Source organism: Penaeus vannamei, chromosome 17 (genome assembly GCF_042767895.1).
Source record: "Penaeus vannamei isolate JL-2024 chromosome 17, ASM4276789v1, whole genome shotgun sequence".
In the NCBI taxonomy this organism is placed as follows: domain Eukaryota; kingdom Metazoa; phylum Arthropoda; class Malacostraca; order Decapoda; family Penaeidae; genus Penaeus; species Penaeus vannamei.
Window position 1 is genome coordinate 9,236,447 of NC_091565.1, and position 13,583 is coordinate 9,250,029.

The window sequence follows — 13,583 nt, forward strand, 5'->3', positions numbered from 1 at the left end:
TCCCACAGAAGCTAGGCGAATGGCCATTGTTTCCTCTAATCTTCTCTCCGTATAAACTTATCAATGCTGTCTTTTTAGGCTCAATACGCCAAGAAAACCCAAGAGCATATATCTCTCAAAGACCGCACAAGGTCACTGCGAGAAAAATTGGTACATCCACCGAGCCTCAATGGGAGGCTATTGACGATGACGCAACACACTGTAGACGGTCGCGGGGATTTCAATTTTTATATCGCTTATTATCACCTGTTTTATTAAATACTCGTTGATTTTGATGATAGCGATACTCCTTCGATATAGAAGACTGCGGTGTTTGATATATGATAGCATTTAGGTGTTTTATAACATTAAATATAGTGGAATGATACAAAGTTCCATGCACCGTCAGGCAGCGCTGTGCAAAGCTTGGGGATAAAAAATATTAGGTATGAAATGCATTGTAAATTTGAGCATTGTAAATTCTTTGCGTGGCGCTAATATCGATCAAGTTAAATGCAGCTTGTGACTTTTTATTTCTTAAAGTTGCCTGTTTCAAAACAGAAAAAGAAGGGTTCAAGGTATGCTGCCGTAATGATTTGCAATTGCCGTTGTCAATTCATAGTGCACTACCTTGGCTATGCATTCTCTCTCTCTCTCTCTCTCTCTCTCTCTCTCTCTCTCTCTCTCTCTCGTATGCACACAAACGCACGCACGCATGCACGCACCCACACCCGCACGCACGCACGCACGCACGCACACACACATACAAGGTCTATATAAGTACAGGTCTCGTCACTTCGGAGTTCTGCGCAGCTTTGGGTGATAAGGCCTATGACGTCACCTGGAAGGAGCTGAGAGCAAGGGGGGCGGGGGGAATTAGAGCATGGTAGGCAGGGACATAGATAATAGAAAATGGTAGTAAATGAGCAGATACTTGAGTAATTTCAGATGTCGGCACGTTGAACGATTTGCTTATTGGACATGTTTTGCAGGCGATGATTATCAGCGATTGTTTGTAGGCCTATATCATATATTCTACGTGAATTTAGTTTTGTAATTCATATGTTGCAGCTTAGACATGGCATAATAAAGATGTAAAATAAATAAAAAAGACATGGCATATGTATATATATGTATATATAAATATATACATATATATATACATATATATATATATATATATATATTTATATATATACATATATATATATATATATATACATATATATACATATATATATACATATATATATATATATATATATATATATATATATATATATATATAAGTATATATGTATATATATATATATATATATATATATGTATATATATTTATATATATGTATATATATATATATATATATATATATATATATATATATATATATATACTTATGTGTATGTATATATATATATATATATATATATATATATATATATATATATATATATATGTATGTATGTATTCAATACATATTTATATATTTATATCATATACATATATATATGTATATATACATATATATCTTTATATGTATATATATGTATGTATATATTTATGTACATATACATATGTATATATATGCATTTGTATATATATGTATATCTATATCTATATCTATCTATCTATCTATCTATCTATCTATCTATCTATCTATCTATCTATCTATCTATCTATCTATCTATCTATCTATCTATCTATCTATCTATCTATATATATATATATATATATATATATATATATATATGTATATTTATATATATGTATATTTATATATATATATAATATATATATATATATATATATATATATATATATATATATATATATATATATATATATATATATGCGGTTGATGAAAATTCGTCAATCAACTTCCTGTTCTTTAGGCTCCAAATCATATTCCAAAATATAACAGTTACCAAATACTAATACACTAACATTTGTGTATACCATAGGAATATACAGTAATATAAAACAACTTTACAAGCAATTAAAAGTTCTCAATTTTTCTTCAATACAAGTTAATAAAATGAAGAAGAGATAGTATTTAAAAGTTTCTGATAAAGGGACTCAGGAAATATATCAAGTCTAATAGTTATGTAAGAAAGCAGCATTATGCACTGAGGACAAGTTGATATATGATACAGCATGTGTGTAACTGCCTGCAAAATGGTGAAAGCAGAAAAAAAATAATTGTAAAAGACATGTTTTGTTTTGTCCATTGTAATACCTGAACTAAAAGCCATGATTACTGTTTAAATTTTTTATCAAAATACTTGTAGATTTTCAATGCTTTGTTCAAGTATCTGGCATTTTCTAAGTTACAGTGTGCCCTTTACATTTTATACAAATGAATGAAAAATATTCAAACCAAAATATAAATTTGTCAATATATATTCATATCATTTTACATCATCAGACTAAATGTATAGATGGTGACTAAGGACAGTCACATTTACTGAAATGGCCTCAATTACAATTATCACTTGACCTAACAATATTATGGTAGTTAAAAAGACGTAAAGGGATTGCAAGAAACAGTTCTTACACAGAATACACAAAGCAATATTTTGAAATGTACAGAAAAATATTTTTTTTTTTTCAAGGAAATGTCAATTTGCAATGTTATTATTAGTGAAAATGCAAATGACTTAAGCTTCAGATTATGTTTTCTATCACTTTCACAAAATATGAATTTATTTTTCCAAAAATTAACTAACAAAAATCTAACTCCATTCTCTAAACATTTCACAAAAATATCTACTTATATAATACTTTAGAAATGCAAATATTAATCACTTAATTTCCAAGAATACTATGAAACAAATAGACAGTTTAACTGGAAAGAATAATAGTTATTAATCATGTAAGGAAACAGATCAATCAAATTTTCTTAAATGAGAGGATAATTCTCACCACGAATTCAAATTCATATCTAAAGTTGTAACTGTAAATGCAACTTCAAATGTAAAAAATAAGTATTAGTGTTTCAGAAAATGGTGACACATTTCACTGCAAATGGTTACATAAAAAACACGCTGAAAAATTAAGCTTTTATTCTACTTATAGTAAAATTGATATAGTTTATTATTGTCATCAGATTCACATTACAAAAATACATGTCATAACATGAAAATCTACAATATAAATCATTATATATCATATGAGTAATTTAAAGCTAATATATTCCATTATAACATGTAAAATATCTAATAAAAAGATGTCCATATTTAATAGATTTTTTTTTTCACTCATTTGAACATTTACAAGGCATATTATTGTCCATGAATCTTTGGTACAAAATTAACATGATAAAAAAGTACAAAAGTTACTACAATTATACCTTTACATATTATCCTTCCCTAAATTGTGAACATGAAATTATGTTAATTTTTTATCACATGTTATATTTTTCCTTCCTCTTTAAAATAGCAGGCTAATAATATGAGTGGAAAAAATATATGTACTTTCAGGGTCTTTGCCTTGCTTATCATAAACATATATATCTTCCACAAGTTGCTTTTAAAGGAGCTCTTTTCTTTTTTGAAAATCTAAGCCACACTTAATATGTCAAGCTATTATATATACAAACATCATACTTCTTTCTCATCTTCTTTTCAGGAAACTGGGCGGTAATTATTTAAAAAATGCTCATTCACAGCCTATAGATAAGGAGGATATATTATACATCACTTCCTATTGAATTTTTAAATGAAACCGCACATGGCATATTTATATGATTTTCTAGCGATAAAGGAACTTGAAGATGATGCTTGTAAAATCCATGATGAAGCTTTGAGAGACTGAAAACCAAGCATCAACCAGACAGAACACAATTATAATCCCTTGCAAAATGTTGCATATAATAAAGCTTACACTAGTGTTTATCCCCACCATGTGCGAACCAGCAATTAGACAAACATTTCAGGAGTGAATGAGGTGCTGCAAATGGATTTTTGATGGGCACATGCAGTCCACCTGGAATCCTATTATGAACACACACACTTCTCTGGATTGTGTTAATGCATCACAAAGCAACGTCTCCCTCCTCCTCAATGACCAGTTCATCACAACACAAATTACTGGGGGAGTTGTTAAGGATTGTCACTGTTGTAATGAGGTTGCTAGGTTTATTGAGTGGTTATCCTCCTAAGACTTTCCTCCGTGGGATATCCACTCACTTGATGAAAGGAATTTTAAAGAAAATAGTTAAGACTAAGAAACTATTCTCATTGGACAAAAATACTCATTAAACTGTGGACAAACCTAGTTTTGCCATTACTTATATCATATGATCACAGCTGCAAAGCATGGATTCAAATGCTGTATATAAAAAGCATTAAGGAAGATACGAACACTCTCTCCTATAATTGAAAGGTAATTTCTCCAGACCATATCAGGAAAGCTTACTCTCTCCTTTCTGTCTTTTCTAAACTCCTTAATTAAAATATAACAATAAAAAAAAATAATAATAATAAAGGAAATAAATATAACACAAAAATACATAAAAACAACAATGCTACATCAATGCCTGAAAAGCCGAGACTTCCTCTCTACAGCTTTGCCACGTCCACATGATGAGCCTCTTTCTCCTTAGCCACCTTTGCCTCCTCATTCACTTTCCTGTGCCACTCCAAATTCATGTTCAGGAGAGACTGGCCTTCTCGGTGTGCCTTCTTGCCTGACCAGATCATGTAGGCGCAGCCAAACAGGGTTGCAACACCCATCCAGATGTTGATTTTGATTCTTGCCTTGTTACGGGCACGTTCCAGGACATCTTGGCTGTTATATAAAAAAATTAAATCATTTATTTAAATAATTTCTGGAATGAAGAGAAATAATATAATCTACTAGTAGTATTACCTGCATTGCAAAGTCAAGGTGTAGTAATGTAAACCTCAACATAACCTGGAAAAATGCACATGAAAGCCAAAGAAAAACTCACCTCACCAATTCAGGAACATCGGCAACACTTTTGAACTTTCCGCCCCAAACCAGCAAGTATTTCTCCAGTGTATTAACGTGATGGTCTCTCAGTCCTGAAACAAAATATTGTAAGCTTTAAACTGCTACTAATAACAACAGCTTTATTTTCTCTAAAATGGCATTAGAATATGCCTTTCCCTCAAAAATGCCATCATCAATTTTTTTTTTTCCTTAAAGCTCTTCTTTTAAACTTTTAATAATATAAAAAATCTAATTTGCTTGCAACAGGAGGTGAGTAGATGTACCTAATAACTTGCAACATATAAAAGTGTAAGATACAAATCATTATCAACATAATCGTTTAGTAAGTCAATGACATCAGTACTAAATACAAATCCTTCTTATCATCAATGTGACAAATCATATTTCCCTAAAACAATTAAATTTCAACATAGAATGAGACAGGAAGCAACAGCTAAAAAAAAAAACTTTTACATGAATTCCCCAAATGTGATTCTGTGTACCTTTAATATTTACTCAAACATGGAGAAAAATATAACAGTATATGATTTAGAGAGAGACTTAGAATGCAGTGAAATGGCAGACAAACACACAAGGAGGCACACACACAGGGGTGGGCACACATACACATATACATTCACATATACACACAAAGATACAGACTCTTACAGGTTATATATACACACACATACACATACATACATAGGCAAACACACATACATACACATACATACACATATATACATATATACACACCTTCACAAGAACACACACACACACACACACACACACACACACACACACACACACACACACACACACACACACACACACACACACACACACACACACACACACACACACAGTATTTACACTGTACCTGTAACTCAATACTAGATTTAGAAGCCCCACTAATCCTTTAAGAATCTTACACAAGATAGAAAATAAAAAAATAAAAAATATAATAAAAGATAAAAAATGGAAAAGAGAAAGGAAGAGAACTTGCAAGACCTCTTAACCAAAAGGTCATTGTTCTTGAAGGAGAAAGAGACAGCAGTTGATATATTGACCATATTTATCTATTAAAGATAATATAGAAAACTTGCACTTCATATCAAAATTAGGCTATGCACAAGATATATATATATATGTATATTTTTTTTCTTAATGTGTGCAATTTGGGAATCCAATTCATTTTTAGACATGTGAATGTAAGTATATAACTTACACTGCATCAAAACAAATAAAATTAATATTCAATAATTAACTGTCTGTCTTGTCTTTCTGTGATTAAAGTGAATGTCCCTTTCACAACTACCATGTGAGGTTGCAAAGTGTGATTGTAAGATGTGATTGCAAAGTGTGAATGCAGTGTGTGATTGCAAAATCCAATTGCAAAGTGTGGTTGTAAATTATGATTGCAAAGTGTGATTAGAAAGTGTGATTGCTAAACATCCTTGGAATACCTGAAATTGTAGAAACTGCTAAAAATACCTACATTATATGATCCCTTTATAAAGTATTCTCTTCCCTTAGAAATAAAAAAATAAGCAAAGTACCCTCACTTGAAAGGAAGTTACCTAAATTGCCTATTTCCTCTCTTGATAATCAGTAATATCATCACAAAAATGAAGCAATTTCATAAGAGCAACAACCGCTATTGGTAACAATGCTGATTCTGAATTTTAAAAATCAGCATTCATAGCTAGAAATTAAACCTGTCACATGAAATAATTTCCTTTTCATAACCACCAAGTATCAACAACAGATGATGTTGAAAGTCCAGTGGGTAGATTAGTAACTTTTGTGAATCACAACCAAAATTATGTATTCACATTTTGAGACAAAGATTTCAATGCACTAGGACTATGACAGCTGTAACAGGCACATATACTTGAAAACCCAATCTTAAAAAACTGTTCAAACAAAGCACGCTAACAATCACTTGCTACTGAGTCCCAAGAAACGTACTCACTAGCCTAACTACAAAGTATGGATTTCGAACAGGAAGAAATAGCACTTACCCAGCTTTCCTGCGGGTTTGGCACTACCACACGCAGCCGCAGTTGCAGGAGCGGCTTGGATAATATCCTTGAGTTTGTCCTCTGTGCTATGGGTCTGCCTGGCAGGAACCGCAAGGATTCTTGGACTTGTGGTCAAAACAGGAGACCACATAGGAGGTAGTCTGACCAGTGATCCTCGCAGCGCCATGTCTGATCAACTTTCAGCCTTTCAACTTGTAACACCTTCTTCCTCAAGTTCCCAAGAGCGAATGCCGTGTTGGCGTGCTCATGGCGCGAGGAAGGATCCCCCGGCCGCAATCCTGTGACATCTGGCACGTACATGTCTGGGTCACAGGAATTACAGCTCAGAGCCCCGTGTTGCAGCTCTCGTCTTGGCTCTCGGCGGTGGCTGCCACGCCCCCTTGACGGTGCGGCCGGGCGGGCGAGCAGGAAACGTTAACGCTGCTTGAGGAAGAAGCCGATATCTGTACTAAAGCGTTGTGAGGTATTTGTCATTTAAATAGACTTTCTATGAAATATATTAAAAATTAACGTATTAGGACGACGTAAAGACGAGGGAGTCACGCGATTCGGCGAAGCAGCCCCAGTGACGACGAAAACAAAAACAAAGCCACGTGTGTTTGTTTACTTTGGGCACCGGGACAAGATTTACAGATATCCATCCATAAATCTCGCCATCGAAAGCCGATTGGGTGTATCGGTACAGATGCGCACGTATACATTGTGGGGCATGCAAACGTGTCTGCGCTCCTTCGTTCAAGCAAGCACAGGCATTCAACTCAGATTCAAACATGTCTATACAAATAAACAACTTATATGAACATATTTATCTGTCTATTTATCTATCCATCTACCGAACAGTTAAGGATAGACATATACATGGACAGAGACAGAAATGCCTGCAGTTGAGCAGCTACATGGCGTTGAGAACTTTCAAGCAAACACGGACGCACGCACAAACCTTTTTCCCATGCGCAGCACGACATGTTCACGTGAACAGTTGCTCGCTCGCTCTCTCTCTCTCTCTCTCTCTCTCTCTCTCTCTCTCTCTCTCTCTCTCTCTCTCTCTCTCTCTCTCTCTCTCTCTCTCTCTCTCTCCCTCTCTTTCTCTCTCTCTCTCTCTCTTTCTCTCTCTCTCTCTCTCTCTCTCTCTCTCTCTCTATCTCTCTCTATCTATCTATCTCTATCTCTCTCTATCTCTATCTATCTATCTCTATCTCTCTCTCTTTCTCTCTCTCTCATCTCTCTGTGTTTATCTCTCTCTCTCTCACTCTCTCTCTCTCACTCTCTCTCACACACACACACACACACACACACACACACACACACACACACACACACACACACACACACACACACACACACACACACACACACACGCACACACACACACACACACACACACACACACACACACACACACACACATACACATACATATATATATACATCCACGCATAATATTTTTTTCTCTCTCGCATATAATTGCAACAATGAATAACTTAGAGGGCGTTAAGTAAATTAATGTTTCTGCTGAATATATTTGCGTTCATATATTGTTTGAATTTATAACGATAAATTGAATATATCAGAATATTTCCATGCTGCGGTATAACAAATCAACATTCTCATTACATATGCGCGTATCAGTATGTTGCATTTTCCACAGTAATAGGATATGCTACCATTATTTTCGTAATAGTTTGTCCTCTAAACTGTTTCTTACCGAATAGTTAACTATCTAATAATTTGCCTCAGAATTCTGGATTACTTGTTTCTTCAGAAAAAAAAGGTTGGTAACTTTTATTAAATCATTAGAAACACATTTTTTTTTTTTTCTCGGCGCCTGTCACCTGATACATTTTTTTTCACTTAGAGATTGTTGAACTCTGAACTGACAGATGCGCGTATTTTATTATTTTCTCTCTTCAATCTGAATCGTTTTTCCTGTTTTTCAGTGTGACTGAATTTTGGAATAATATTTACACTTTTGAGACCTTTTCTTGGAAGAAACTCGAGTGTTGTCATATATGTTTGTTTTCTAAAAGTCTTGTTTGTTATGTTTACATTTTTCTCAAGAGAAAATGTCCATGGAAGTTCCTGTGTCTATATCTTTCTGTCTTTTTTTCTCTCCTTTATGTTTTCTCTTACTTTTTCTTTTTCAGTCATTTCCCTTTTTACTTCTTTATTCGCATTTTTAATCTCTCTTTCTCTCTCTTCCTCCCTCCCTTTCACTTTCTCTTAGACCAGTTGTTATTTGACACAAGATTCGTATGATAACCTACGTGACATGAAATGGAAATCAAATCTCTAGTATTATACCGTATATGCTGTTATAAATTGTTAAATTTTGAGTTATTATAGTTTTGTCAACTAGATTTGTAAGTGCAAATTGTATTTTCTTGAAGGTATGAACTCGATTGGGAATCATGCTGATAAGCAAGGGCAGTAGAAATAGTTTAAATTGTTGCATTCGTTCTTTTTATATGATGCAGTTCTTTAAAGTCATATCTATAGCTTCGTATTCATAAGCTGTTGATTTAAGTATCAAATGAAGTAAATACAGTGCTTCACGAAAACAGGTGACAGAAAAAATATGTTGAGAAATATCTTTTATTATTATACATACAAAATGTACCATGTGATTTATTATTGTCACAAGATTCGCCGTAAGAAAATACACGTTTTAACATGTAAAATCTCAATACAATAATCTGTATATGTATGACTATTTTAAAGTTTTCTTTGTATATAAACCATATTCAGTTACAATGAAGTAAGCTGTATTGTTCCTTTCTGTTCAGTTCTCATTTATAGCTGACTTTTAAGTAGCCTTGAATTATTAAAATCAGTACTGAATTATTATAATATAAAAGTACAAAAAACTATTTACCATTAGTTCTACCTTACATTAAAAATATGTTACACTTCCTAAAAGATGGTCTCTCTGAAAAGGACATACCAATCATGTGAAAAAAATATTCTCTTCACATTCATAACGGATTCGCATGGAAGAAACATCAGCCGAACAAAGGATATGTTTATCCCAAGTAGCCTTCCTTCCTCTCGTCCTTTTCTAATATATCATAGTTTACGTCAAGCTTACGTTTTTACAGATACAATTCTTTCATTTTCTTTTTATGTGTGAGAGAAATGAAGAACGACAAAAAACCTTCATAATTTAAATGATTATATAAAACCACATTATTCTCAATACGAGATGACTTGAAGTAAATGGTAGATTTTGAATTTCTTAAAGACAACGGAAGTGGCTGATGACGATCGTAAATCCAACTCGTAGTCAGAAGCAGAAAACCGTGTATCAGCTTGAACATAATTCTAGCCTCTTGCGTAGTAATAAATGACCAGAGGACTGCACGCTTCCTCTGTGATCAGGCTACGTAAAATAAAGCTTGCGCTAAAATCCCCATCATGGCCTCGGTGTGAGAACTAACATCTAGACTAACTCGAGTCTCAGAAGTGAGGGAGAGACAGCGACTGGACTGCTAGAGAGGAAGTCGTGGGCACACTGGGCCAACGTGGAATCCCAATATGAACACGCGCGCTTCTCTGGACTGTGTTAATCCATCACAAAGCACTGTCTCCGTCCTCCTCAAAGACTTGCTGGGGGAGTTGTTAAGGAATGTCGATGTTGTAATGAGGTTGTATTTTTTTTAAGTGGATATTCTCCTTGACTCTTCTGAAGGACATCCACTCACTTGATGGGAGGAACAAAGATTAATAAATCAAGACTAAGCTGATTTTGTTTCGATGACAACGCTCATTCAACTGTATACAAACCTTGTTTTGTCATTGGTTGTAAAGCACTATTTCAGATGCTGTGTATAAAACCTTCAAAGGTTATTTAGGAAATAAAGACTTTTCCCACAACTGAAGAGTTATCTGCAGAATGTACCAGAAAACACCACGTTTTCTCTCTCTGCCTTCCCTCAACCCCACATAAAAATATCAGAAACACAAACACAAATCCAACACTCTTCCTCTTCCTCTTTCAAGATAACTTCCAAATACAAAACAGGGAAATTTATGTACTAATCTCCCAGCTTTACGAAAAAAACAAGTGAGCATCACCTAGCCAGCAGAGATTCCCTCCCTACAGCTGCGGCATTTCATTCAAGCGTCCCTGCCTCTCTTTGGCCAGCCTCGCCTCCTCATTCACCCTCCTGTGCCACTCCACATTCATGTTCAGGAGACTCTGGCCCTCCCGGTGTGCCTTCTTGCCCGACCAGATCATGCAGATGCAGCCAAACAGGGTTGCAACAGCCATCCAAATGTTGATCTTGATCCTTGCCATGTTGCGGGCACGTTCCAGCGAATCTTGGCTGTGGGTTACGAAAATGAGATTTTTGCGTGTGATTAAAGAGAGATTTGGGAAGGAAGGGCCATTGTTTTGCATCATTTGTTAAAGAAGGGAGATTGTCCTTTGTTTTTTTTATGACATTCGTTGAGGAAAAGACATTTTTTTATCATTTGTCAAGCTTGTTTTTTTTATCATTCGTTAATGACATTGTTTTTCATCATTTGTCAAGCATCATTTGTCAAGCTGAAGTAATATAGTTAAATTAAATTCTCACAAAGACAATATACATTAAAGTAAACCTCACACCAAATGGCAAAAGATAAAAGAAAACTCACCTAACCAAGTCGGGAACATCTGCAACATTCTTGTACTTTCCGCCCCAAACCAACAAGTGCTTTTCCAGTCTGTTAACATGGTGATCTCTCAGTCCTGCAATAAAATGATACAATAGTCGAGTTACTTTCAAAGCTCTTTTTTTTAACTCTAGATTAACTGCCAGTTTGTTAAAATTTATTTACGGAGGCTCGACCCAATGAATGTTTAAATATATGGACATACATATACACATAAATACTGCATATCTGTCTCCCTGCCCGATAGATATACATATATCTATCTAAATATCCGGTAGATAGGCATGTTTAGACTGCTAGCTATGCATTTATTTAAGTGCATATTCATATCAGTGTAATGAATATGCTTCGGGTCAGCCTCGCACAATTTTAATAAACCGGTCGTATATGTTTATAAATAAGTTTTCTTGTAGTAGGAATGTCAGAACATATATTTAAAATAACAGAGAATGAGATAAGTAATGAAAATTATTAGCAACAGATAGACAGTTTGAAAGATGCAAGAAGAGGTCAATGACATTAATCTTGTTAAATGAACGTTATACCTTCGTGACTAAGCATACTAACTTCCTAAAACAATTAAATTTTTGGCATGGAGCGAAACGGGAAGCTAAATAAATGTTAATACTCAAAGATCTTTACACTGGTAGTGTATACCATATTCAACCCTTTGCTTAAAATTGCATTAATGAGTCAGACATTTCAATTTACAAATTCAAACTCGTATGTGAGATTTGCTTCCATCAACTTGGGTGCACGCGTTTGTATGCGATTTTAAAGTGTGTGTGTGTGTGTGTGTGTGTGTGTGTGTGTGTGTGTGTGTGTGTGTGTGTGTGTGTGTGTGTGTGTGTGTGTGTGTGTGTGTGTGTGTGTGTATGTGTATGTGTATGTGTTTTTCTTCAAACACTTACGCGTGTAAATCGCAATAATTCCATTTAACAGGAATATATAATTGAAAAAAAAAATGAATATATGAAAAAAAAAATCACAAAAGTTCTAAACCCTACATTAACCAAGATAAAAATAAGAACCTTGAAATGAAATCACCTCTCACGACATGACAAGGGTTACTCACAATAAACAAAAGAATAGCACTTACCCAATCTTCCAGCTGGAATGGCACTGCCACACGCAGCAGCAACAGCAGGAGTAGCCTGGATAACCATATCCTTGCGCCTATCCTCTGTGCTGTGGGTCTGCCTGGCAGGAACCGCTAAGATTCTTGGACTTGTGCTCAGAACCGAAGTCCTCAGAGCAGGCAGTCTGGCCAAAGTTCCACGAAACGCCATGATTGTTTTCGGATCAGCTTGGGATACCTTCTTCCTCGAGCTCTCGAGTGTGAATACTCTGCTGGAGTCTTCCTCGCGCTAAGAAACATCCCCCGGCCGCTGTCCTCTGACATCTGGCACGTACACAGTTTGGGTTCGGAACAACAACATGTGTTTTGGCGTCGGAAGCCCCGCCCCCTCGATGGTGGGGGTGTGCGTGCGTACGTCTTTGTGTGAGTGTGTGTGTGTGTGTGTGTGTGTGTGTGTGTGTGTGTGTGTGTGTGTGTGTGTGTGTGTGTGTGTGTGTGTGTGTGTGTGTGTGTGTGTGTGTGTGTGTGTGTGTGTGTGTGTGTGTGTGTGTGTGTGTGCGTGCGTGCGTACGTGCGAGGCGCTCTTCGCAGGAAAACGTTTACGCTACGTTGGGAGGCTTCGGTTCAAAGTTCGACACCTCGCTGTCTTATTTTTTCTTTCTTTCTCTTCTTTTAGAAGTACAATATTAATGGAATTTCTTTTTTAGTGCCTTTATACAAAAGTTTCGAGGAACTGTTGAGAAATAAATGCCTGAGATCAGGTAAAGCCGACTAATGCGTTACGGCGAAGTCGGAGCAGCGGGTGACGACGAAAACAATCACAAAGCCACGTGCGTTTGTTTATATGGGTCAATGCAAGGATGTTTTATTCAAT

At 35.2% G+C, this 13,583-nt stretch overlaps 3 protein-coding genes across 3 annotated transcripts in view; all 3 read right to left on the reverse strand.

The window, feature by feature from the left end:
- Window positions 1-212, reverse strand: part of LOC113829907 (UPF0389 protein CG9231) — a 14,500-nt gene extending 14,288 nt beyond the window's left edge. The window contains exon 1 of the mRNA XM_070131875.1: window positions 1-212. This exon is cut by the window's left edge and continues 169 nt beyond it. Coding sequence (XP_069987976.1) covers window positions 1-27 — 27 coding nt within the window. The 5' untranslated portion in view covers window positions 28-212.
- A 2,152-nt stretch (window positions 213-2,364) lies between these two features.
- Window positions 2,365-7,889, reverse strand: LOC113803629 (UPF0389 protein CG9231). Its single transcript, XM_027354428.2, has 3 exons — window positions 6,958-7,889; window positions 4,932-5,025; window positions 2,365-4,768 (listed from the first exon to the last, which is right to left on the reverse strand). Exons 1-3 carry the CDS (start codon window positions 7,142-7,144, stop codon window positions 4,540-4,542), a joined length of 510 nt encoding a protein of 169 aa, XP_027210229.1. The 5' UTR covers window positions 7,145-7,889; the 3' UTR covers window positions 2,365-4,539.
- A 1,667-nt stretch (window positions 7,890-9,556) lies between these two features.
- On the reverse strand, window positions 9,557-13,042 carry LOC113803631 (UPF0389 protein GA21628). The gene is made up of 3 exons (XM_027354431.2): window positions 12,731-13,042; window positions 11,614-11,707; window positions 9,557-11,300 (listed from the first exon to the last, which is right to left on the reverse strand). Exons 1-3 carry the CDS (start codon window positions 12,918-12,920, stop codon window positions 11,072-11,074), a joined length of 513 nt encoding a protein of 170 aa, XP_027210232.2. The 5' UTR covers window positions 12,921-13,042; the 3' UTR covers window positions 9,557-11,071.
- Between the last annotated feature and the right edge of the window lie 541 nt (window positions 13,043-13,583).